The 25,810-nt window shown below is 49.7% G+C and overlaps 1 protein-coding gene across 2 annotated transcripts in view; it reads right to left on the bottom strand.

Moving 5' to 3' along the window:
• Positions 1 to 18,220: 18,220 nt before the first annotated feature.
• Positions 18,221 to 25,810, bottom strand: part of MAST1 (microtubule associated serine/threonine kinase 1) — an 86,049-nt gene continuing 78,459 nt past the window's right edge. For both annotated transcript variants that reach the window (XM_075272534.1, XM_075272535.1), the window contains exons 21-27: positions 25,392 to 25,579; positions 25,122 to 25,301; positions 23,077 to 23,306; positions 22,343 to 22,465; positions 22,118 to 22,254; positions 21,646 to 21,830; positions 18,221 to 21,505 (exon numbers count right to left, since the gene is read on the bottom strand). In XM_075272534.1, coding sequence (XP_075128635.1) covers positions 19,137 to 21,505; positions 21,646 to 21,830; positions 22,118 to 22,254; positions 22,343 to 22,465; positions 23,077 to 23,306; positions 25,122 to 25,301; positions 25,392 to 25,579 — 3,412 coding nt within the window. In that variant the 3' untranslated portion in view covers positions 18,221 to 19,136. The remainder of the gene's footprint in view (positions 21,506 to 21,645; positions 21,831 to 22,117; positions 22,255 to 22,342; positions 22,466 to 23,076; positions 23,307 to 25,121; positions 25,302 to 25,391; positions 25,580 to 25,810) is intronic.

Below are 25,810 nucleotides of genomic sequence, written 5' to 3'. Positions count from 1 at the left end.
GCACACAGTATTATCCCCCATAGTGGCCCCTGCACACAGTATTATCCCCCATAGTGGCCCCTGCACACAGTATTATCCCCCATAGTGGCCCCTGCACACAGTATTATCCCCCATAGTGGCCCCTGCACACAGTATTATGCCCCATAGTGGTCCCTGCACACAGTATTATCCCCCATAGTGGCCCCTGCACACAGTATTATCCCCCATAGTGGCCCCTGCACACAGTATTATACCCCATAGTGACCCCTGCACACAGTATTATACCCCATAGTGACCCCTGCACACAGTATTATCCCCCATAGTGGCCCCTACACACAGTATTATACCCCATAGTGACCCCTGCACACAGTATTATACCCCATAGTGACCCCTGCACACAGTATTATCCCCCATAGTGGCCCCTATACACAGTATTACACCCCATAGTGGCCCCTGCACACAGTATTATCCCCCATAGTGGCCCCTGCACACAGTATTATACCCCATAGTGGCCCCTGCACACAGTATTATGCCCCATAGTGACCCCTGCACACAGTATTATCCCCCATAGTGGCCCCTGCACACAGTATTATCCCCCATAGTGGCCCCTGCACACAGTATTATCCCCCATAGTGGCCCCTGCACACAGTATTATCCCCCATAGTGGCCCCTGCACACAGTATTATCCCCCATAGTGGCCCCTGCACACAGTATTATGCCCCATAGTGGTCCCTGCACACAGTATTATCCCCCATAGTGGCCCCTGCACACAGTATTATCCCCCATAGTGGCCCCTGCACACAGTATTATACCCCATAGTGACCCCTGCACACAGTATTATACCCCATAGTGACCCCTGCACACAGTATTATCCCCCATAGTGGCCCCTACACACAGTATTATCCCCCATAGTGGCCCCTGCACACAGTATTATGCCCCATAGTGGTCCCTGCACACAGTATTATCCCCCATAGTGGCCCCTGCACACAGTATTATGCCCCATAGTGGTCCCTGCACACAGTATTATCCCCCATAGTGGCCCCTGCACACAGTATTATACCCCATAGTGACCCCTGCACACAGCATTATCCCCCATAGTGACCCCTGCACACAGTATTATACCCCATAGTGGCCCCTGCACACAGTATTATGCCCCATAGTGACCCCTGCACACAGTATTATGCCCCATAGTGGCCCCTGCACACAGTATTATCCCCCATAGTGGCCCCTGCACACAGTATTATACCCCATAGTGACCCCTGCACACAGTATTATGTCCCATAGTGGCCCCTGCACACAGTATTACCCCCCATAGTGGCCCCTGCACACAGTATTATGTCCCCATAGTGGCCCCTGCACACAGTATTATACCCCATAGTGGCCCCTGCACACAATATCATGCCCCATAGTGGCCCCTGCACACAGTATTATGCCCCATAGTGGCCCCTGCACACAGTATTATGCCCCATAGTGGCCCCAGCACACAGTATTATGTCCCATAGTGGCCCCTGCACACAGTATTATGTCCCATAGTGGCCCCTGCACACAGTATTATGCCCCATAGTGGCCCCTGCACACATTATTATGCCCCATAGTGGCCCCTGCACGCAGTATTATGTCCCATAGTGGCCCCTATACACAGTATTACACCCCATAGTGGCCCCTGCACACAGTATTATGCCCCATAGTGTCCCCTGCACACAGTCTTATAAGCCATAGTGGCCCCTCCACACAGTAGTATACCCCATAGTGGCCCCTGCACACAGTATTATGTCCCATAGTGGCCCCTGCACACAGTATTATGCCCCATAGTGACCCCTGCACACAGTATTATGCCCCATAGTGGCCCCTGCACACAGTATTATGCCCCATAGTGGCCCCTCCACACAGTATTATCCCCCATAGTGGCCCCTGCACACAGTATTATTCCCCATAGTGGCCCCTGCACACAGTATTATGTCCCATAGTGGCCCCTGCACACAGTATTATGTCCCATAGTGGCCCCTGCACACAGTATTATGTCCCATAGTGGCCCCTGCACACAGTATTATGTCCCATAGTGGCCCCTGCACACAGTATTATGCCCCATAGTGGCCCCTGCACACAGTATTATGTCCCATAGTGGCCCCTGCACACAGTATTATGTCCCATAGTGGCCCCTGCACACAGTATTATGTCCCATAGTGGCCCCTGCACACAGTATTATCCCCCATAGTGGCCCCTGCACACAGTATTATGCCCCATAGTGGCCCCTGCACACAGTATTATCCCCCATAGTGGCCCCTGCACACAGTATTATGCCCCTTAGTGGCCCCTGCACACAGTATTATGCCCCATAGTGGCCCCTGCACACAGTATTATGCCCCATAGTGGCCCCTGCACACAGTATTATCCCCCATAGTGGCCCCTGCACACAATATCATGCCCCATAGTGGCCCCTGCACACAGTATTATGCCCCATAGTGGCCCCTGCACACAGTATTATCCCCCATAGTGGCCCCTGCACACAGTATTATGCCCCATAGTGGCCCCTGCACACAGTATTATCCCCCATAGTGGCCCCAGCACACAGTATTATGTCCCATAGTGGCCCCTGCACACAGTATTATGCCCCATAGTGGCCCCTATACACAGTATTACACCCCATAGTGGCCCTTGCACACAGTATTATGCCCCATAGTGGCCCCTGCACACAGTCTTATACCCCATAGTGGCCCCTCCACACAGTAGTATACCCCATAGTGGCCCCTGCACACAGTATTATGTCCCATAGTGGCCCCTGCACACAGTATTATGCCCCATAGTGACCCCTGCACACAGTATTATGCCCCATAGTGGCCCCTGCACACAGTATTATGCCCCATAGTGGCCCCTCCACACAGTATTATTCCCCATAGTGGCCCCTGCACACAGTATTATGTCCCATAGTGGCCCCTGTACACAGTATTATGCCCCATAGTGGCCCCTGCACACAGTATTATCCCCCATAGTGGCCCCTGCACACAGTATTATCCCCCATAGTGGCCCCAGCACACAGTATTATGTCCCATAGTGGCCCCTGCACACAGTATTATGTCCCATAGTGGCCCCTGCACACAGTATTATCCCCCATAGTGGCCCCTGCACACAGTATTATGCCCCATAGTGGCCCCTGCACACAGTATTATCCCCCATAGTGGCCCTGCACACAGTATTATCCCCCATAGTGGCCCCAGCACACAGTATTATGTCCCATAGTGGCCCCTGCACACAGTATTATGTCCCATAGTGGCCCCTGCACACAGTATTATGCCCCATAGTGGCCCCTATACACAGTATTACACCCCATAGTGGCCCCTGCACACAGTATTATGTCCCATAGTGGCCCCTGCACACAGTATTATGCCCCATAGTGGACACCCATGAACAATTATACTCTCAGGTCTTTTCAGTCCCCTGAATATAATAATCCAGGGGAGATAAAAACATTAAAAAAACACTGTTACTTACCTATCCCTGGCTCCGCTGCTGTCGGCCATCTTCAATGCTGTCCGGGACGTTGTGTGACTGGGGGGGCCTGCGTCACGAAGCATATGGACACAGGTCCCGGTCTTGTGACGTCAGGGACCCAAAGCCTGCCCGGAGAGGTGAGTAACACTGTTTTTATGTTCTGTTACCTCTCCTGGGCCTCAGACCCTCAAAAGACCGAAAAGACCCCCAAGTATAATAGTGCTTACCAATGCCAGCCCCTGTCAGGATCAGTAAGTAGGGAGTAACTCCAGCCGGGCACCCTAATGTCCCGGGCCCTGTGTCAGCCGCTACCCCTCCTACCCCGGTCGTTACGCCCCTGCGCCTTATGAAGACTGACGTTCAATACACTGGTCTACATGAACATGCCCATAGACGCCCTGTAGATTTAGGCATGCCCCCATGTGCACCTGTCTAACCATTTGTAGGATCTGATAAACGCACGAGCCTCACGACTAAGCAACACCTCAGCTTTTGTGGAACTACAAATCCCAGATCTCCCATAGAGGTGCCTAGAGGATGCTGGGAGTTGTAGTGCCAAAGATCGCTGACCCCAGTGCAATACAACCAGTAATATTGGGCACATACTGGTAGACTCTTTGCTTTCCCATTTCTCTCCATCAGACCCCGACCACCATGACGACTTCTCCCCACCATGACACATCTTAGAAGACGTTGCCCAGATGTCGGACTACTTTTTCAGTATGTGAGTGATCTGACGCTGGGGGATGTCCTGGGAGTGAATGTCGCTGGTGTTCAGCATTTACCACTATGTCACACAGCCATTCACTGACAGCAAGCAGAGATCTTTCAGATGATAAGAGATGAGCAGGCAGCAGGGGCGGGCATAGCCATGGTGTGATGCCAGTGACGGGCGCTGCGGTGCTCTCTCCAGCTGCTTCGGTCAGCGCGGTGTTAAAGCAATCATGATTTGATTATTCAGAGATCCAGGCTTAGCAGGATATTAATAACCTCCTGGCGGCGGTGGAGGGAATCAGACAGTCACACGTGAGGCCTCCGCTCGTGAGCCTCCGACTACCTACCGCCTACTAACTGACTGACCTGGAGCCGCCAAGGATTCTCCTCATCTAATCCATCCTAACCTGCTTACATGAGCTGGAAAAGTCACTCCACTGACCCACAGAGCTGACGCTCTAATAGACAGAAAGACTGGTACATACTGATACTGACCCACAGAGCTGACACTAATAGACAGAAAGACTGGTACATACTGATACTGACCCACAGAGCTGACACTCTAATAGACAGAAAGACTGGTACATACTGATACTGACCCACAGAGCTGACACTCTAATAGACAGAAAGACTGGTACATACTGATACTGACCCACAGAGCTGACACTCTAATATAGAGAAAGACTGGTACATACTGATACTGACCCACAGAGCTGACACTCTAATAGACAGAAAGACTGGTACATACTGATACTGACCCACAGAGCTGACACTCTAATAGACAGAAAGACTGGTACATACTGATACTGACCTACAGAGCTGACGCTCTAATATAGAGAAAGACTGGTACATACTGATACTGACCCACAGAGCTGACACTCTAATAGGCAGAAAGACTGGTACATACTGATACTGACCTACAGAGCTGACGCTCTAATATAGAGAAAGACTGGTACATACTGATACTGACCCACAGAGCTGACACTCTAATAGGCAGAAAGACTGGTACATACTGATACTGACCCACAGAGCTGACACTCTAATATAGAGAAAGACTGGTACATACTGATACTGACCCACAGAGCTGACATTCTAATAGACAGAAAGACTGGTACATACTGATACTGACCCACAGAGCTGACACTCTAATATAGAGAAAGACTGGTACATACTGATCCTGACCCACAGGGCTGACACTCTAATATAGAGAAAGACTGGTACATACTGATACTGAGCGACAGAGCTGACGCTCTAATAGACAGAAAGACTGGTACATACTGATACTGACCCACAGAGCTGACACTCTAATATAGAGAAAGACTGGTACATACTGATACTGAGCCACAGAGCTGACACTCTAATAGATACTCTGACACTCTAATAGACAAAAATGCTGGTATATACAGATCCCAAACCACAGAGCTGACACTCTAATAGAGAAAAAGGCTGGTACATACTGATCCTGACACACAGAACTGACACTCTAATATACAGAAAGACTGGTATATACAGGTCACGACCCAAAGAGCTGACACTCTAATATAAAGGGGGGTCATAATACCCAGGGGCAGGGCAGAAACATTGAGCTATAGTAATGCTGTGCTGCAGAGCTGACAATCTTAGGCTAAGTTCACATCTGGAGACTTGTCCTCCTTGCAGAGAGCTGACAGACACCCGCACATCCTTTGTAGGTCGGGGGCTGTGATGATGTCTGTGGGTCACCTCAGTGTTAGCAGTCCAGCTCTCCATTACTTTAGGTCCCCTGGAGATCCCCGCACAGATGTAAATAGGTCTTGATAAAATACAGGAGGGGGCGCACAACCCCTGTGGTATGTTACTAATAGTCAGCAGAGCTGACACTCTAAGGCTGAGGTCACGTCCATCCAGTGCGGATCTATCTAAAATCACCCAATGAAAAGGTCATGCAAGCCAAACTTTAGTTCCAAAGGATAGACCCCGTTATAGTCAGTGGGGTCCCTTGGGCTACATGGGGGTCCGCTATATTACGAGACTTCAACACGCGACCCCCTGACTCTAGTGTGACCCTCACATAATACAGTACAAAGTACAACACCCAGCCTACTCTCATAGTCTGCAGCTGTAAGGGCATGCTGGGGGTTGTAGTTCTTTAACAAATAGAGAGCCGCAGCTTGGAGATGACTATTGTTATATAATATAGGGAGTAAGAAGTAACCCCGAGCTGACCCTCTAGGAAATGGGGGACATAATATATTAAGGGGGGCGCCAGAAATCCTGATGGATGTCAACTCTGTCGTACAGAGGGTCATAATACAATAATGGGGAGGGGGGAGATCCAGAGGTGTATGAACACTGTGCTGCAGAGCTGACACTCTACTAGGGGGTCATAATACAATAATGGGGAGGGGGAGATCCAGAGGTGTATGAACGCTGTGCTGCAGAGCTGACACTCTACTAGGGGTCATAATACAATAATGGGGAGGGGGAGATCCAGAGGTGTATGAACACTGTGCTGCAGAGCTGACACTCTACTAGGGGTCATAATACAATAATGGGGAGGGGGGAGATCCAGAGGTGTATGATCACTGTGCTGCAGAGCTGACACTCTACTAGGGGTCATAATACAATAATGGGGAGGGGGGAGATCTAGAGGTATATGAACGCTGTGCTGCAGAGCTGACCCTCTACTAGGGGTCATAATACAATAATGGGGAGGGGGGAGATCCAGAGGTGTATGATCACTGTGCTGCAGAGCTGACACTCTTATATAAGGGAGGGGAGAGATCCAGAGGTGTATGAACGCTGTGCTGCAGAGCTGACCCTCTACTAGGGGTCATAATACAATAATGGGGACAGGGAGAGATCCAGAGGTATATGAACGCTGTGCTGCAGAGCTGACCCTCTACTAGGGGTCATAATATAATAATGGGGAGGGGGAGATCCAGAGGTGTATGAACGCTGTGCTGCAGAGCTGACACTCTACTAGGGGTCATAATACAATAATGGAGAGGGGGGAGATCTAGAGGTGTATGAACGCTGTGCTGCAGAGCTGACCCTCTACTAGGGGTCATAATACAATAATGGGGAGGGGGGAGATCTAGAGGTGTATGAACGCTGTGCTGCAGAGCTGACACTCTTATATAAGGGAGGGGAGAGATCCAGAGGTGTATGAACGCTGTGCTGCAGAGCTGACCCTCTACTAGGGGTCATAATACAATAATGGGGAGGGGGAGATCCAGAGGTGTATGAACGCTGTGCTGCAGAGCTGACACTCTACTAGGGGGTCATAATACAATAATGGGGAGGGGGAGATCCAGAGGTGTATGAACACTGTGCTGCTGAGCTGACACTCTACTAGGGGTCATAATACAATAATGGGGAGGGGGGAGATCTAGAGGTATATGAACGCTGTGCTGCAGAGCTGACCCTCTACTAGGGGTCATAATATAATAATGGGGAGGGGGAGATCCAGAGGTGTATGAACGCTGTGCTGCAGAGCTGACACTCTACTAGGGGTCATAATACAATAATGGGGACAGGGAGAGATCCAGAGGTGTATGAATGCTGTGCTGCAGAGCTGACACTCTACTAGGGGTCATAATACAATAATGGGGAGGGGGGAGATCCAGAGGTGTATGAACGCTGTGCTGCAGAGCTGACCCTCTACTAGGGGTCATAATACAATAATGGGGAGGGGGAGATCCAGAGGTGTATGAACACTGTGCTGCAGAGCTGACACTCTACTAGGGGTCATAATACAATAATGGGGAGGGGGAGATCCAGAGGTGTATGAACACTGTACTGCAGAGCTGACACTCTACTAGGGGTCATAATACAATAATGGGGAGGGGGGAGATCCAGAGGTGTATGATCACTGTGCTGCAGAGCTGACACTCTACTAGGGGTCATAATACAATAATGGGGAGGGGGGAGATCTAGAGGTATATGAACGCTGTGCTGCAGAGCTGACCCTCTACTAGGGGTCATAATATAATAATGGGGAGGGGGAGATCCAGAGGTGTATGAACGCTGTGCTGCAGAGCTGACACTCTACTAGGGGTCATAATACAATAATGGGGAGGGGGGAGATCCAGAGGTGTATGAACGCTGTGCTGCAGAGCTGACACTCTACTAGGGGTCATAATACAATAATGGGGAGGGGGAGATCCAGAGGTGTATGAACGCTGTGCTGCAGAGCTGACCCTCTACTAGGGGTCATAATACAATAATGGGGACAGGGAGAGATCCAGAGGTGTATGAACACTGTGCTGCAGAGCTGACACTCTTATATAAGGGAGGGGAGAGATCCAGAGGTGTATGAACGCTGTGCTGCAGAGCTGACACTCTTATATAAGGGAGGGGAGAGATCCAGAGGTGTATGATCACTGTGCTGCAGAGCTGACACTCTTATATAAGGGAGGGGAGAGATCCAGAGGTGTATGATCACTGTGCTGCAGAGCTGACACTCTTATATAAGGGAAGGGAGAGAACCAGAGGTGTATGAACGCTGTGCTGCAGAGCTGACACTCTTATATAAGGGAGGGGAGAGATCCAGAGGTGTATGATCACTGTGCTGCAGAGCTGACACTCTTATATAAGGGAGGGGAGAGATCCAGAGGTGTATGATCACTGTGCTGCAGAGCTGACACTCTTATATAAGGGAAGGGAGAGAACCAGAGGTGTATGAACGCTGTGCTGCAGAGCTGACCCTCTACTAGGGGTCATAATACAATAATGGGGAGGGGGAGATCCAGAGGTGTATGAACACTGTGCTGCAGAGCTGACACTCTACTAGGGGTCATAATACAATAATGGGGAGGGGGAGATCCAGAGGTGTATGAACACTGTACTGCAGAGCTGACACTCTACTAGGGGTCATAATACAATAATGGGGAGGGGGGAGATCCAGAGGTGTATGATCACTGTGCTGCAGAGCTGACACTCTACTAGGGGTCATAATACAATAATGGGGAGGGGGGAGATCTAGAGGTATATGAACGCTGTGCTGCAGAGCTGACCCTCTACTAGGGGTCATAATATAATAATGGGGAGGGGGAGATCCAGAGGTGTATGAACGCTGTGCTGCAGAGCTGACCCTCTACTAGGGGTCATAATACAATAATGGGGAGGGGGAGATCCAGAGGTGTATGAACACTGTGCTGCAGAGCTGACACTCTACTAGGGGTCATAATACAATAATGGGGAGGGGGAGATCCAGAGGTGTATGAACACTGTACTGCAGAGCTGACACTCTACTAGGGGTCATAATACAATAATGGGGAGGGGGGAGATCCAGAGGTGTATGATCACTGTGCTGCAGAGCTGACACTCTACTAGGGGTCATAATACAATAATGGGGAGGGGGGAGATCTAGAGGTATATGAACGCTGTGCTGCAGAGCTGACCCTCTACTAGGGGTCATAATATAATAATGGGGAGGGGGAGATCCAGAGGTGTATGAACGCTGTGCTGCAGAGCTGACACTCTACTAGGGGTCATAATACAATAATGGGGAGGGGGGAGATCTAGAGAAGTATGAACGCTGTGCTGCAGAGCTGACCCTCTACTAGGGGTCATAATACAATAATGGGGACAGGGAGAGATCCAGAGGTGTATGAACGCTGTGCTGCAGAGCTGACCCTCTACTAGGGGTCATAATACAATAATGGGGAGGGGGGAGATCCAGAGGTGTATGAACGCTGTGCTGCAGAGCTGACACTCTTATATAAGGGAGGGGAGAGATCCAGAGGTGTATGATCACTGTGCTGCAGAGCTGACACTCTTATATAAGGGAGGGGAGAGATCCAGAGGTGTATGAACGCTGTGCTGCAGAGCTGACCCTCTACTAGGGGTCATAATACAATAATGGGGACAGGGAGAGATCCAGAGGTGTATGAACGCTGTGCTGCAGAGCTGACACTCTTATATAAGGGAAGGGAGAGAACCAGAGGTGTATGATCACTGTGCTGCAGAGCTGACACTCTTATATAAGGGAGGGGAGAGAACCAGAGGTGTATGATCACTGTGCTGCAGAGCTGACACTCTTATATAAGGGAGGGGAGAGATCCAGAGGTGTATGAACGCTGTACTGCAGAGCTGACACTCTTATATAAGGGAAGGGAGAGAACCAGAGGTATATGATCACTGTGCTGCAGAGCTGACACTCTTATATAAGGGAAGGGAGAGATCCAGAGGTATATGAACGCTGTACTGCAGAGCTGACACTCTTATATAAGGGAGGGGTGGTGACCCTACAATACAGAAGGCGGGCAGAGCCCTGTAATCCTGCTGACAGAGCTGACACTAATACACATGAGACATAAACCCCTCGGCGCGGGCACCAGCAGCCCTTGTGCCAGTTTCCATATATAGGTCATGAGGCCTCGGTGTGAGTAGACGGGCGCAGTTCTGGTTCAGGGCTTTACAGGACAATGGCAGTCACGTTGCCCCACATCCACATGTCGCCTCCCTCCGCTCGCTCTCGTCATTACCTAAACGTTCTGATTTTTTTTTTTCTCTTTTAATAACTTAAAAATAGCAGAAGGACGGATAAGAGGTAAACAGGCGCCTACAAAATGGGTCAAGATGACAGGTCTGGACTGGAGGAGAGAAAACAGAAGCTATTTACGGGAAGAAAGATGTCAGTGTTAGAAGGACTGTGCCCCGGGCGCTCTCAGCCACGTTACACAATACTTGGCAGGGCTTCAGCAGCAGCGAACACGAGACTGGCATGTCACCTGTTACAGGTAACTGCCGCTACCCACAATGCACCGCGCTCGCCCCACAGGAACCCGACAATTACCATCTCCGGATTGCGTAGCAAACACAGAGTTAATAAGAGGCCTGAAGGTGGACGGACGGGTTCCTGAGCTTCAGCCGTGAGAAGATTTCTGAGACATAGAAATATATATAATAATCTGTGCCGGGCCCGTACTGGATGGAGCAGGGTCCCTTTAAATGGGGGCAGGTGTTAGATCACTACTAGAGGGCGCCACAGTAACCCGAAAAGCTACACATACATATAAAGTCCTGCAAAACGTGCAGATCCTGGGCCCCCCCATCATGTGCCATCTATAACACTCTATAGGTGTCGTCTTATCTTCTAGAGAGGCCATTGGGTCCCCCTGAGGCTCCGGGGCCCGGGAGTGATTCAGTCGCCGCCTCTAAGATCTCTGCTTGCTGTCAATAATAGAGACATTGGGGGAGATTTCTCGACTCCTGCGCCAGAATTTTTTATTTTTTTTTGCACAAGGGGTCGTGGCCATCGGCGCGGGGCTGTGCATCTGGAGGGAAATGTTTAACGTGGTATACAAGGCATACGAAATCTGGGCTGAGACACTAATATTTCTCACAGCTGAGGGTTTGTTACAGTGGTGTCCTGTCTGGTAAGGGAATAGTGTGACCTCCAGGCTGATACGTTACCTGCACCGACACATGGTAACAAACTATCCAGCCAGAGATTTGTGTCGCTGATGTATTTAGATGAGACATAACCGTATTAAGCCCAGGTTGAGCGAGGTTTGCCAAGCATATGCCAGGCTGCCCTACTACCCAATATAGGTCTGCGGATGAGGAGGCGGATGTGCCGTAAGCCTGCTGTTGTTCTTAGCTGTTGGTTGCGTCAGTGTCGGACATGTAACAGCCCCGGGGCTGAGCCGCCGCCGCCGTCGCTCTCTCTCGCTCTCAGTCAGGAACACGTGAGGGAAAAGTCTCATGTGCCCTGAGAAGCAAAAGACACCCAGTAACACCCTGACCTGAATATTACACAGGGAACAAGCCCTGAGGCCTGTGCCGCCGCCATGGCAGGAGAGGGAGGGCACGGCTGAGACACTGCTAATTACTAGACAGGGGGGGGGGTAAGGAGGTCTCAGAAGGCTCCTCAAGGTGACAGAGAAGACGTCATCGCCGCTTATCTTACCCATGAGATCAGGAGCTGCAAGGATCAGCGTGCAAGACACTGAGCCCCAACACTTAAAGGGGTACAGGACAATGACACACACACTTGGGGTACAGGACAGGAACACACACTTGGGGTACAGGACAGTGACACTGACACTTGGGGTACAGGACACTGACACTTGGGGTACAGGATGATAACACCCTAACACTTGGGGTACAGGACAATGACACTTGGGGTACAGGATGATAACACCCTGACTCCGTCATCTAGAAGTTTCCCTGCACTCCATGCACTTAGTATAAGATACCGCCTGATACGGCTTCAGTTATATGACCTTATTTATTAATAGATGGCCGGACCTTTGTACCGCACCAGCCCTCTGACCTCGTGTGTCCCTCCTATTCCCTTATAGATTCTATACTCTTACCAGCCGGGTCCTCACTCCTATTGTTTGCCCTTTGTCACAATGTAATATCTCATACTGTCTGTTCACGTTGCCTCTGATTTGTAAAGTGCTGCGGTATGTGTTGGCACTATATAAAGTTATTATTAATATATAACAGGAAACATTTGCCATCCTGAGCACTGACATATAATACGGCCATACAGAAGTGATATAACACCGCCATCTGCTGGACAGTCTGCAGAACGTCAACCTTAATGTCCTATTCCATATTTGTCGAATAAGAAAATAACTGATTTTTGGTCATCTCAAGATAAGTCCGCTGTTCTGGAGGGGAAGGAAACAGGACAACACTTGATTTATTATTCTCTATTCATCTGTGCCCATAGAAGCGGGCGGCTTTAGATATTGGAAGCCCTGTCCACAGGGCCGCCATCAGGAATTTTGGGGCCCCATACAGCCTAAGTGTCTGGGCCCCCCCCCCCCCACCACCACCTTATTTTGCGTCATACCAGTTCTGTATTACATTTCCCTTTATTTAGCAGCATTACAAGGCTTAATCAGATACTATTTGCAGGTACAATCTGCTACGTGTGACAGCGCCTATAGAGAGCCAACACCATCTATAAGAGCCCTCCTAATAAATCCTCAGGGCTTATTCACATTGCGTTTTTGGCCTCCCTTGCCGGGATCCGTTGGTAACCAGTCAGAATCAGCTGTCAACTTATCCCTGCACGAAGAACTGGCCATTAAAAAAAGGGGGGCCCTGCAGTTCTCCGTGCAGGGATAAGTGGGGAGCTGATTGTGACTGGTTACCAACGTATTCCGGCAAGGCAGGCCAAAAAAGCAACGTGAATACTCCTTTAAAGTGAAAGTCCCACCCCCAAACAGGCTGCTATGCTAGTAACATAGCCGCCTACATCATTATTATTCTCCAGCTAAAAGCTTATATATTATATATTATTGCCCCAGTTCCCTCTCCGCAGTGCCGCACACCCGATGTCCCAACAATCCCCCCCCCCCCCGTCCACCCTCTAACATCTTTCCATTGCCCCCTGTACCCATACCTCACATACCTCGCTTTGCGCGCCGCGGGAAATTTAGCCCCACCCACTGTTGTTGACTCCGCCCGCTCATTAATTTTTCATGTGCCCGCACACTGTATAATCCTAATCCTCCTACAGTCATCCGTAAATTATATGTCCCCCCTCCGTCTCTCCCCAGCTTCATATACACCCTTCATCTGCCCCCAGATTCATGTCCCCTCCATCTCTACCCCCAGATTCATGTGCCCTCCATCTCTGCCCCCAGATTCATGTCCCCTCCATCTCTGCCCCCAGATTCATGTGCCCTCCATTTCTGCCCACAGATTCATGTCCCCACATCTCTGCCCCCAGATTCATGTCCCCCCATCTCTGCCCCCAGATTCATGTCCCCTCCATCTCTGCCCCCAGATTCATGTCCCCTCCATCTCTGCCCCCAGATCCATGTCCCCTCCATTTCTGCCCACAGATTCATGTCCCCAATCTCTGCCCCCAGATTCATGTCCCCTCCATCTCTGCCCCCAGATTCATGTCCCCTCCATCTCTGCCCCCAGATTCATGTCCCCTCCATCTCTGCCCCCAGATTCATGTCCCTACATCTCTGCCCCAAGTGTCATGCCGTCCTCTCCATCTCTGCCCCCAGATTCATGTCCCTCCATCTCTGCCCCCAGTGTCATGCCGTCCTCTCCTTCATCTGCCCCCAGTTTCATGTTCCACATTAGACTTACCTTCTCCTTCGTTCCCCCGCTGCTCTCTGCACGCCTCTCTCTCTTACTGGCGCACAGTTGTAGACGCGATGTGATGTCATCACATCGCGTCTACACTGCCGGGTAGCCGGCGGCAGCGGCGAAGCGAGGAGCTGACACAGGTCAGCTCCTCGCTTCAGCCGCATATGTGTCAGGGAGAGAGGCGTGCAGCGGCGAAGCGAGGAGCTGACCTGTGTCAGCTCCTTGCTTCAGCCGCGTATGTGTTCAACTCAGATCTGCGTCCTCTGGATGCAGATCTGAGTTGAAACAAACAGGACATACAATGACTGCTGCCGGCACCAGGGGGCCCGGGCCCCCCCCATTTTTAAATTTGGCCGGGCCCCTGACTGGCCTATCGGCGGCCCTGCCTGTCCATGCCCACTTTGGCCCTGCCCATTTACAACCAATGACATATGACAATGTCCCTTTAGTGGCCTCAACATGGTATCATGCCCCCTTTGTGGTCCCCACACAGTATATTGCCCTCCTCAATTTAGCCTCCACATTATATTGACCCCCTTAATGTGGCCTCCACAGTATAATGCCCCCTCATTATGGCCCCACACAGCGCCGCACCTCTAATGAGGCAACCTGAGGCAACTTGGGGTAACCTTGGACTCTGACCTATCCTTCAAGCCACATATTCAAGCCCTCAACACCTCCTGCCGCCTCCAGCTCAAGAACATCCACCGAATTCGCCCCTTCCTCACCCCTGAAACCACTAAGATGCTCGTCCAGGCCCTCATAATCTCCCGCTTAGACTACTGCAACACCCTTCTCCATGGACTCCCAGCTAACACCCTCGCCCCCCTCCAGTCCACCTTAAACTGCGCTGCTCGCTTAATCCACCTCACCCCCCGATCTTCATCGGCTGCTCCCCTCTGCCAGTCCCTCCACTGGATAGCTATAGCCCAGCGAATTGAGTTCAATCTACTAACACTAACATACAAAGCCATCTACAATCTGTCCCCTCCATATATCTCTGAACTCATCTCCCGCTACCTGCCCACATGTAACCTCAGATCCTCCAATGACCTCCTACTCCGCTCTGCTCTCATCCGCTCCTCACACAACCGCCTCCAAGATTTCTCTCGTGCATCCCCCATACTCTGGAACTCCTTACCAAGACACATAAGACTGACCCCCACAATCACAGGATTCAAGAAGGCCCTGAAGACTCTTATACAGGAAGGCCTACAACCTCCAATAACACTATCACCGCACCCCCATCTGTACAGTCTCCCCCCTCTCCTTCTGTCTCTACCCCCTTCCCTCATAGATTGTAAGCCCTCGCGGGCAGGGCCCTCTACCCCACTGTGCCAGTCGGTCACTGTTAGTATTATATCTACCTGTATATTCTGTGTATTGTATGTAACCCCCAAATGTAAAGCACCATGGAATTAATATAATAATGTACAGCACCATGGAATTAATATAATAACGTACAGCACCATGGAATTAATATAATAATGTAAAGCACCATGGAATTAATGGTGCTATATAAATAAATAATAAAAATAATAATAATAATAATAATAACTGCCTCAGGCGGCGCTATGCCGGGGGCGGCATTTTTACTGACTCTAAGCCAGTCCAGGACAAGCTGCGTGCAAACTGTCCTGGACTGGCTTAGCGTTACCGCAGCCCGGCAGGGGAAGCGAGCGGTGGATTGGGGCGGCCCTGTGGACGCAGCGCTGCTTTAACTCTCACCTATTAGCAGCAGTCTCGGAGCGGAGGCAGGTGTGATGTAACAAGATTCCGGGACCACAGGCCGGGGCCAAATGATGAAGCAGCTAGGGTGCGGCTCCTGACTTCATCAGTGAACTCAACTCCAGATGAATTGAGGCTTGGACATAGCATCCACCTCCCGGAGTAGTGGGACAGCACCCGGAATCCAGGACTCTCCCACTGAACCCGGGATAGCTGGGAGATATGTATCATCCCTAATGTATATATTATGCCACCAGCAAAAGGAAGGAGCTGGTCTTTACCAGTGAGACTCCCTCTCTTTAAATGGGTGATAAATTACTGGGGGCGCCATTACTTGGACCTTCAGGATCACTAAAACTGGGGTCTCAGGCAACTTGTTTGTCCTTACCAAAGTGCGGTGATCGGGCTTTCAGGGTCCTGACATAAGAGAGTACGATGTCGTTTCCGTCAGCCCCATCGATAGAGAATGGAGCATCCAACGAGGACTGCTTTTATGATCCTGTCTCCGCAGATCCCGGAGTATAATAAGTGGAGGCCCGGGGGAGGTAAGTAAACATAAAAAAACTGCTACTCACCTCTCCTGGCTCCGGCGGGGCTCCCTATTCTCTTCCGACTGATGTTAAGGGCTATTGAGGCATCGTCTGTCACGCGGGTCACATGGCATCACAACGCTTGCATCTATGCGCCACATGATCACTGGGGCCCAATCACAGGCCTCCGTGGTCCCTGATGTCAATTATAAGGCCCAGCCCTGAACTGTACCATATATAATATTGAGAAACCTATAAAAAAAAAATATATTTGTCGGTTGAGATGGGAAAAAACAACAAAAAACAGAACGGTTCCATCGTTGTACCGGTTTTACGACGTTTGGTATGGGGCAGAATTGACACGTTAATTATGTACGATCACTGCCATACCAAATTTATATAGTCCATGCCGTGTATTACTGTGGGAGGAATTTTTTTTTTTCCTTTTTAGGCCAATTGGCGTCTGACTTGTGTTATTTTTCCCCCACTTCCTTTGGATCACCATAGTAGGACTTGATGGACTTGTGTCTTTATCCAACCCTATCTGGTAAGTGTCGGACCCCTGCTGATCAGTAGAGATGAGCGAGTAGTATTCGATGGAATACCTCCCCTGCATAGGTATTGGTGTAATGGTCGCATACCATGCGGTATACGCAGTAAAAATTCGATGCCCCTCCCACCTTCCCTGGTACTTTTTTACACCAATAACTATGCAGGGGAAGGTGGGAGGGGCATCGAATTTTTACTGTGTTTACCGCGTGGTATGCGACCGATTACACCAATATCTATGCAGGGGGAGTATTCGATCGAATACTACTCATTCATCTCTACTGATCTTCAATTGATGACCAATCCTATGGAGAGAGCAGCGCCGCACCTCCCATGAGGCAACCGCTTCAGGCGGCGCTATGTCAGGGCCCCGGGGAGGGCGGCATGTTTGCTGACCTAAGCCAGTCCAGGACAAGCTGTCCTGGACTGGCTTAGGGTCACCGTCACTGAGCGGTGGATTGGGGAGGCCGCTGAAGCAGCGCTGCTCCAGCGGCCGCCCCTCACACTCAGGCAGAGAGCAGGTCCTCTCCCTGCCTGCTAAAGATGCTCACTCTGCCCTGCCCCCTCTGCTCGGCCCCGCCCCTTCCTCCGGGGAGGGGGGGGGGGGGCGTTCTGATGTCCGCCTTCAGGCGGCAGAAACCCATGGTTCACCCCTGGGAGAGGGGGCACCACTATGTAACTCCAAGGAAGCTTCTTTAAGTTATAGGAGGGCTTGTTTTTTGTAGGGGTGAGCTGCAGTTTTTATTGACACCGTTCTGGAGTATAGACAACTTTTTTGTGACTTTTTGGAGAACGTATAGTAACAATTTAGATTGTTATTTTTTTAATGTCATTCACCATTCAGGATAGTGAGGGGCAGGAAGGACGCAGACAGGGCCTCCAACACTCCTCATTACCTCTCAGGTGCCACGATTTCCATTGGCCATATTATCATGGCCACCAAAGGCAAATGTTGACTGTGCCTGTATAGCCATCCTTGCCACTCCTTTTGTCATAGAGGAACACTGAAGACGAACCCGTGGTAATCTTGCCAAAAAAGACCACGCCCCTGACAAAAAAACTATCCAATGAACTGCTGAATATTTGCCTACAGCCGGCCTCTGCAGGGAAAACAAGGCAAAAAAAAAGCAAAGATCTAGGCAAAAGCGTATGGAATAAAGGTAAGTGGGACGTAATGGTAGCGGGGCACAGCTTTATTGATTAAAAAAATACACAAAAGTAAATAAATTAAAAAAAAAAAAAATTACAATAGTTCACAAACTAACCTCCGCAGTGCCGACAGTGAACCAAAGCGGCCAGCCAGGAACTGACAAGGTTAAATTTACCATAAATCTTCTTGCATAGAAATAGTGGAGCCCCTATAGACAATATATTTATATATTTATATAGATCTATATATATAGTGTGTCCAGATAAATATACTCCATATTGTATAGACGTATGTTTCTATATGTAGATAAGACAAGGCATGGCAGGACATCACCGGACGTGGCACAGGCTCATGATGACATCATAGGCTGGGAGGTGATGTCATAGATTGGAAGGTTTGAGCACAGAATGAGGTCTCAGGAAAGGGTAATGGTGGTGGCAGTGATGTCATGCAGGGGGCATGGCAGAAACCTGCAGTTCATTACTCGGTTGACCCTCCCTTTAAAGGGACTGCTTGCCGACAAAGACTGGAGTCCGCCATTTTGCGTAGTGATATTGCCAAACAAAATGGCCGCCCTCCGTTTGTCGGGACCGTGTCCATATGACGTGTCCCTGCTGAGTGTCGCTCTATGATCTCTTTAGTTTCTAGCGCTAAGTGTATGTGTATGTGCAGTAACTTTTATCCCAACTAAATAACAATTAAGGCACAGCACAAACACACGGATACACAGACACACACACAGACACACACATACACGCCTGTGCAGCCCCTGCCTCGCTCAGAGACTGTAGGGGGGCAATAAGGCTCAATTCAAGAATCCAGTGTGGGGCAGTTAGGACTCCTGCCCCCGGTCATTGCTCTCTCCTGAATATAGCGGGGCTAAATCCGTAATATCATCGACATTATTATTCGTTCACCCTGACAAAGACAAGAAATCCCTTTCCTTAGGAGCGCCGCTGACTCGTGACTGTGGTTGTGGCCGTCTGGGAACTTGGAGATTTTGCTGTCGGGATCTGGGGGTCACTCTCGGCTGCACTAATTCTAATGGTGACCGATGACTCCTTGGGTTGATCCGTTGTCTTCGCAGTTGCTGTAGGTGCCTTACTCTGCTTTTTGTCGACGTCAGAACTTCCCGTAATAGTTTTGGTCATCTGATCGCCTGTTATGGGTTTATTACATGATAGTGCAGGAGAGACCTTGGCCTGGGTGGTGTCCACCATGCTTACTCTATCGAAGCTGGGAGAGATGGTGGTCTTCTTGGACTGATCGCTCAGAAGTTTACTGATGCTACTATCAGACGCAGCTGTGGGCAACTTAGCCCGGGCAATCGTTTCTTCACTGATCGTCAGAGAACTCAATGGCCTGGTTGTCCCCCTTGGCTTGTCCTGTTCTGTTCCTGAAGGCTTACTAACACATGGAGTATTATTATCGGTAGAGGTGGTCTGCCCGGCTTCGGGAGAACTAACCTTATGAACAGATGAAGGAGCCATGGCCACCTTGGTCTTGTCACTTTCTGGTCCACTTGTCTTGCTTAGGGTTGCGTTATTGCTTGCTTGGCTCTTCTCAGTTGTACTTAGAGTTGGTTGACAAGTATGTGTGGACACCACTTTATCTTCTCCTTCACTCACTTTAACAGTCGGGAGGATGTTGGTCACCTTGGTCTGACTTGCTTCCTTACCACCCAGTGTAATATTATTGGTCACTGTGGTAGTCCCTCTTATTTGTTCATTTTCAGCTTTGGTTATCTGGATACTTATGGGAGAAACAACTGGTGGAACTGAGGGAAGCGACGGAGGAACCTCACTTATTGGCCCATTACTTTTCACATTTTCGGTGGTTGGGATAGATGGAGTAGATTTTGTAGGTTCACTGGATTTATCGGGGGTGACATTGGTGGCCTGAGTTGGTCCAGGCTTTATAGCGGTTGTGCTGGAGGTGGAAACCTTTATCTCATCTTTTAATCTAACAGGGTGAGAGGAAGCGGACTGGAATGTTTCGGGGTGTTTTCCGTTGGATCGAGATACAGATGGACATTTTGCAACGTCGGTTATCGGCTTCTCATCCTTAATACTGCAGGATGGTTCACATTTTGCATTGTTGGCGTCTGTCTGCTTTATTTCAGGTTCTTGAGATGAAGGGGTTGACATTTTGAGGGCAGACGCCTTGACGGAACCCTCAAGGTTTTTACTCTTTGCGGGGTGCATAACATCAGACTGTACATGTGAGAAGCCGATGGGTGTGCTCTTCATTTGGTCAACACTCTTGGACTTTACAGACTGAGAACAGTCTGTGAGATTGGAGGAGGTTCCTTTTGTGGTGAGATGGGGTGTACTTTTCCCCACAGTGGTCAGCTCTTCTACCACTTCTAGGTACCAGCGTTCTCTCATAGTTCCACATTCTTCTTCATCCTCCTCTCCTTTTTCTCCTTTTTTTCCTTCTCCCTCCCCTACACCTTCTTCTCCTTCACCTCGTCTACCCTCGTGTTCCTGCACAGGACTCAGAGTTTTCACCTGGCATCTTCCCACCATAGCATGGGAAGGGTCACCTTGTGTTGGAAGGGCAGATGTTGAAGTAGATGGAGGCTCTTGTGGTGAAAATGTAGCAGGACTACGGACTACTGTACCTATTTTTCCTACAACTTGAACCTTACCCTCAGTATTTTTGTGTCCATCTGTCTGTTGTAATATTCCTGTCCCCAAATCACCTTCCAGTCTCTCTAAACCATCTACCAAGAGATCTCCAGCACACAAGCTCCGTGGGGACTCCTGTCTACCTACTCTTCTCACTGCTTGTGACCTACTTCCAAGGGTTTCTCCTAGTTCTCCATCTGGAGTTCCACCACCGCCTCCTGGCTCCTGTTTTCTAGGTGCTCCACCACTTCCCCCTCCTCCTAACTTCTCTGCGGACTGCACTCTTTTCAGGAGAGGGGAACGTGGTGGTTCTGCACTCTTAGGACGTGGACGAGAGACAGGAGGAGAAGGATGCAACTTTGGAGGGAAGCTCTGTGTGGTCAAGCTGCTTCCTACACTGTGACTTGGAAGGAGAGGAGGGGAGGCCGCTGTAGTCGGTGATGGAGTATGAGCTAGTGGAGAAAGTGGCATGTTACCAGCAGACTTGCAGCGTGCAGAACGGTACTGGCGGTGAAGTTTTGGGGACAGACCATGAAGTGTACTGGGGCGAATATGGGGGGAGGGTGGTGCCGGAGAAGACGTGGAAGAGGATGTTGAGGCACAAGATGTGGAGGAAGATGGAGGAGGAGGGGCAGGAGAATTAGGAGTGCTGGAGGAAGGGGAGCTGCCTTGTGAAGAGGCACCTGTAGAAGTACAAGAAAGAAGTATATTAGTATTGGGTCCCAAAACTGTAGAGTTGTCTTCAAAGTTACTATTCCAAGTCAAGTCTTCCTCTGGTAGATGATACGGGAGATCTTAACCCATGAAAGATCGTCAACCCTACCTAGATATGCAGAATCCATTGACCGATAGCTGTGAGTTGGAGAGCGGGCAGAGAGGCTGTGAGTAGGAGATCCTGGGAGACTGTCACTAGAGGAGAGAGAGCGGCTGAGAGAAGATAGAGAGCGGCTGGTATGCAGGAGATTGGACTGCTTGGTGATCTTACGAAAGAGAGAACTGCGCTTCTTGCTGTTAAAGGAAGAGAGACAGGACAGAAAGAAGAAAGAATGGAAAAAGAGAAGAAATGCTAGATGACCCTTCACCTAACATCTACTACTACATTATTGAGCCCTCATAACCATCTCATTGGATCATCTCGAATGCATTGCCTACCACCATGGTCATCCACTCCATGCACCTTTGACCAGCAGTTTTCCACTAGCTCGTCGTCTTCTCTACCTTTCGTGGACCTACTAATATCTTCTGCACACTGAGCACACCCCTCACACATGAACCATACATCTCACATCTCTTACCTCTCTTGCCCTTCTCTCCCCATACTCCTCTTGCTTCTCCGGGCCATCTTGGACCTGTAGCTGCTCCTCCTAGCCGGGCCAGTTCTAATGGACGTGTTCTCGAAAGGTGTTGTGGTGACCAGCACCTTGTTCCCACTCTAAGGGAAAGAAAATGTGGGCCATCAGTACATTGTGGCCCAAAACTATTGAAGAATGATGTTTTTGATTTATGTACAAAGCTCCTACCTTCAGGATCAGCTCAACCACCTCCGTGTGCACCAGGCCATGTACAGGTTCTCCATTCACATGAGTAATAAGGTCACCGGCACATAGCCCTGCCTCATGAGCGGGACCTCCATCCTCAACATGCTGGGAATAAAGAGAAGACACATGGATTATCTCCTCGCAAGATGAATTTTGTGGTTGATCCTTTAGAATTCCCTTGGTTGATGTTGAGCTCGAATACATCTTAATGGGGCTTTCCATTAAAGACTGGAGGACATTACACTGAATTACAGTTAGAGGGGTGGATATAAAGAGCATAACACCATAGTTCATAGGATAGGCCATCAGTTTGTGATCTGTAGGGGTCCAACACTTAGACCAAGCACCGAACAGCTCGGAACAAGGAAAACCCTTTAAGGCCTAAACTAGTCCATGTCCCTAAGGGATTAAAGGGTTTGTATGAGACTACAAAAACATGGCTACTCTCTCCCAAAACCAGCGCTACAGCATCACCGGTTGAATGAAGCCAAACTGCAATACCAGACACAGCCTACAGACCAAAGTGGCACTGTATCCTGAGAAAGCAGCCATGTTTTTATAATCCTGGAGAATCCCTTCCAGGCTAGAACTTTAAGTGAAGAAGCTTCTTTATGTAAAGCAAGGAAAGTTGCATATATTTCACCATTTCCTTGCCGTGACATACATTATGGGGTAGAGCTTCTAACATGACATATAAAGAAGATAAACATACTTACCCAGACTATATGCTGAACACTGTACACATCGCTCTCCCCCATGTACACTCGAATGGCCCTCAGGGTGAAGCCATACTTCTTTCCTGACCGCTGGATGGAGATGGGGGAGCGGAGACTGCTGACTGCCGGGGTGTAGTCGCGGCTGGGAGAGGAGTCTCGTGAAGATGGATTGGATGATAGGGAGCGCGGAGACATTGGACTGACCAGAGGTGAACTGCTGTGTTGTTCAACTGTGGGGAGGGGGAGTAAATTACATAAATATTAGAGCGAGGGGCTTCAGTCACAAGCCTGGTATATGGGACACTAGTAGTCACGGGCCTGGCATATGGGACCCTAATAGTCGCGGGCCTGGATAGGGAACACTAGTAGTCATGGGCCTGGCATTTGGGACACTAGTAGTCATGGGCCTGGCATATGAGACACTAGTAGTCACGGGCCTGGCATATGGGACACTAGTAGTCATAGACCTGGCATATGGGACACTAGTAGTCACGGGCCTGGTATATGGCACACTAGTAGTCACAGGCCTGGCATATGGGACACTAGTAGTCATGGGCCTGGCATATGAGACACTAGTAGTCACGGGCCTGGCATATGGGACACTAGTAGTCATAGACCTGGCATATGGGACACTAGTAGTCACGGGCCTGGTATATGGGACACTAGTAGTCACAGGACTGGCATATGGGACCCTAGTAGTCATGGGCCTGGATAGGGAACACTAGTAGTCATGGGCCTGGTATATGGGACACTAGTAGTCATGGGCCTGGCATATGGGACACTAGTAGTCATGGGCCTGGTATATAGGACACTAGTAGTCACGGGCCTGGCATATGGGACACTAGTAATCATGGGCCTAGATAGGGAACACTAGTATTCATGGGCCTGGTATATGGGACACTAGTAGTCATGGGCCTGGTATATAGGACACTAGTAGTCACGGGCCTGGCATATGGGACACTAGTAGTCACGAGCCTAGTATATGGGACAGTAGTAGTCATGGGCCTGGATAAGGAACACTAGTAGTCACGAGCCTAGTATATGGGACACTAGTAGTCACGGGCCTGGTATATGGGACACTAGTAGTCACAGGCCTGGCATATGGGACCCTAGTAGTCATGGGTTTGGTATAAAAAGGCAGTAGTAGTTACAAGTCTGGTATATAGGACTGTAGTAGTCACAAATCTGGTATATGGGATACTAAGTATTTGTCACAAGTCTGGTATTCATGGGTCTGGTATATGGGGCAGTAGTAGTCATGGGCATGGTAAATGGGACAGTAGTAGTCATGGGCCTCGTATATGCGAAAGTAGTGGACACAGGCCTTGTATACTGGACAGTATTAGTCATGGGCCTGGTTTATAGGACAGTAGTAGTCACAAAAGTCTGATATTTTGGACAGTTACTAGTCACGGGCTTGGTGTATGGGGCACTAGTATTTGTCACAAGACTGATATATTGGACTGTATCAGTCATAAGCCTGGTATTTAGGACATTAGTAATCACGGGCCTGGTGTATGGAAAATTATTAAACACAGGCCTGGTGTATGGGACAATACTAGCCATAAGCCTGGTATATGGGACAATAGTAGTCATAAGCCTGGTATATGGGGCAGAAGTAGTCTCGGGCCTGGTATATGGGACATTAGTAGTCACAGGCCTGGTATATGGGACAATATTAGTCACAGGCTTGATATATGGGACAGTAGTAGTCACATGCCTGATATATGGGACAGTAGTAGTCATAAGCCTGGTATATGGGACATTAGTAGTCACAGGCCTGGTATATGGGACATTAGTAGTCACAGGCCTGGTATATGGGACATTAGTAGTCACAGGCCTGGTATATGGGACATTAGTAGTCACAGGCCTGGTATATGGGACAGTAGTAGTCACGGGCCTGGTATATGGGACATTAGTAGTCACGGGCCTGGTACATGGGACAGTAGTTGTAATAAGCCCGATATGTGGGACATACAGGCCTAGTATTAGGACAGTAGCAGTCACAAGCAGGGTATATGGGAACGTGGCATCACAGCGCTCACCTGTCGGAATCATGACGGACAGTGCGGTGGTAGAAGCGGACTTGATAACCTTTCCTCCAGTCCTCCTCCGTTCGCTGTCCCCGGAGAGGTGCTGGTGCCGAGCTCTGCGCAGGACAAGGTCATTGGTGGCGCGGGGCGAGGAGTCTGTGTCCTGCTGCAGATGTGATTCTGAAGACTTGTCTGAACAGGAGCATAGGCAGACAAGTTACACTAGTGACGCCACCACTTTATGCGCACTGGTTGTCAGTAATGCCTGCAGGGGTCGCTCACCTCCTTCTAGCTCTCCCAGGGGTATTTTACTTAGACCAAGCTGTGTCCCGCTGCTGCTTTTCACTCTGCCCTCTACTTCTCCTTCTAGAGGAGCCACAAAGCGAGCTGTATCCACCAAAGCAGAAAAGCGGCGCCTGGCAGCTAATGGAGGGCTGGAGTCAGCATCTGCGGCATCCGAGAAATGCTTCCTGCAACACAGAGTAGCACCCCCTGTTGGTACTGTACATGTACTTCTCCCCGACTAGCCCCAACTCCCCAAACAAAATACTGAATGCAGATGTGAGCCAGGCCTGACAGCAGACAGAGTGTGCTGCTGATATGTTTAGTATGACTACAGTAGATGCAATTGTAACAAACCAAGATTTCTGATAAGATTTAGGTTCTGTTCACACCTGCACACTGTTGGATGACAGCTACCT

Source organism: Leptodactylus fuscus, chromosome 5, assembly GCF_031893055.1.
Source record: "Leptodactylus fuscus isolate aLepFus1 chromosome 5, aLepFus1.hap2, whole genome shotgun sequence".
Taxonomy (NCBI): domain Eukaryota; kingdom Metazoa; phylum Chordata; class Amphibia; order Anura; family Leptodactylidae; genus Leptodactylus; species Leptodactylus fuscus.
The sequence above is the reverse complement of the archived record's forward strand: the minus strand, read 5'-3'. Positions and strand labels throughout refer to the sequence as shown.